Here is a 1,366-nt window from a genome sequence, read left to right on the forward strand (position 1 = left end):
TGCCTTGTATGGTCTCAGTGGGGAAAATGTCCAGATTCAGGGAACGTTTTTTTTTAACGTCATCACTTTGTTGGGCCGGTGAAAACCACATTACCAGGGCTGAATTTTGGTCCCAGCGTTCACTCGAAATATTAATTATATTGTATTGTATTATATTGTTAAATTATGTGTTTAAAATTAATGTTTTACTCACATTTCACATTAATAAAGACTGGTTCAGATGTCCTCATTCCCAGCTTGTTCTCAGCTGCACAGTAATACTTTCCAGAGTCAGAGGACTGGATGGAGCCAAAGACAAGCTGTGTTTTTTTATTGCGAGGATGAAGGTGGTTTAGATTGCCTTTCTCATTGTACCAGGTATAAGTAGCTGCTGGGTTAGCCTCACTGATACAGGTCAGAGTCACTGAACTGCCCTCCACTATCTCACCAGAAAGACTCAGTGACACAGAGGGAAGCTTTGGAGCATCTGGAGGAGAAAAAATAATTGAACCGTAGTGAAGACAGATTTCTTTGTGTTGTGTTGAAATGAGTAATAGTTATGTGTGTGCAAGCATCTGAAACTTTGGAGGTGGTTTTGTGACTGGCAGCAGACAGAGCTGTGTGTTGGGACCACTTGAGTAACACTCTATAAATCTAAGAGGAGACCAGAGGAATGCCCCTCATACAGGTAAACAGAGGTAAGTTTTAACACAAAAATGTTGAAATGTGTTGTAAATACTACAATGTTGGCCCTGACTGCCTATCAATAAGTAAGTTGGGTCTATACTCATTTTGATATTATATTCCTGGTTAGCACAAGCTAAGAAATCAATATACTTTATACTTCCTTGATGTTTTGACATGTGTACTTCCATGGTCAAAATTACTATTGCCAACACCGTACTGCAGGTACTGTAATATAACTGTGTGGGGTTCACAAAGTTAGCCCTTCCTACAATCTAATATATGTTGCCACCTAATGAAATCCAGGCAGCAATTTTGTTTCCAGAAAAATGTTTTGGCAAAAATTCACCAGCCACTGTAGCTAGTGGTTTACCAAAGTTACTGGCCAATATGTGTGAAAGCATCTGAAACATTAAAAGTGGTTTTCTGCATTACTGAAGGTTTGAATCCTCTGAACATCTGTGCAGATTTGGGGGACCAATTCTAAATAAAACTGCTTTTTCATCATCTACTGTAGCTGCTCAGTGAACTACAGCAGCATACTGTGAATGTGAAGCAGGCAGAGTTGAAGAAAGATCAGTAAAATAAATTAAATTAGCTGAATTTAACTCACATTTCACATTAATTGTGTATTTAGATGTCTTCCAGCCCAGCCTGTTCTCAGCTGCACAGTAATACTCTCCAGAGTCAGAGGACTGAATGG

At 39.2% G+C, this 1,366-nt stretch overlaps 1 protein-coding gene across 1 annotated transcript in view; it reads right to left on the bottom strand.

Annotated features, from left to right (window-relative positions):
- LOC123966985 overlaps window positions 1–1,366 on the bottom strand; it is a gene marked incomplete at its 3' end in the record, with an annotated part of 9,635 nt that overhangs the window by 3,409 nt on the left and 4,860 nt on the right. The window contains exon 6 of the mRNA XM_046043042.1: window positions 355–466. Coding sequence (XP_045898998.1) covers window positions 355–466 — 112 coding nt within the window. The remainder of the gene's footprint in view (window positions 1–354; window positions 467–1,366) is intronic.

This window comes from Micropterus dolomieu, unplaced genomic scaffold (assembly GCF_021292245.1).
Source record: "Micropterus dolomieu isolate WLL.071019.BEF.003 ecotype Adirondacks unplaced genomic scaffold, ASM2129224v1 contig_14707, whole genome shotgun sequence".
Classification (NCBI taxonomy): domain Eukaryota; kingdom Metazoa; phylum Chordata; class Actinopteri; order Centrarchiformes; family Centrarchidae; genus Micropterus; species Micropterus dolomieu.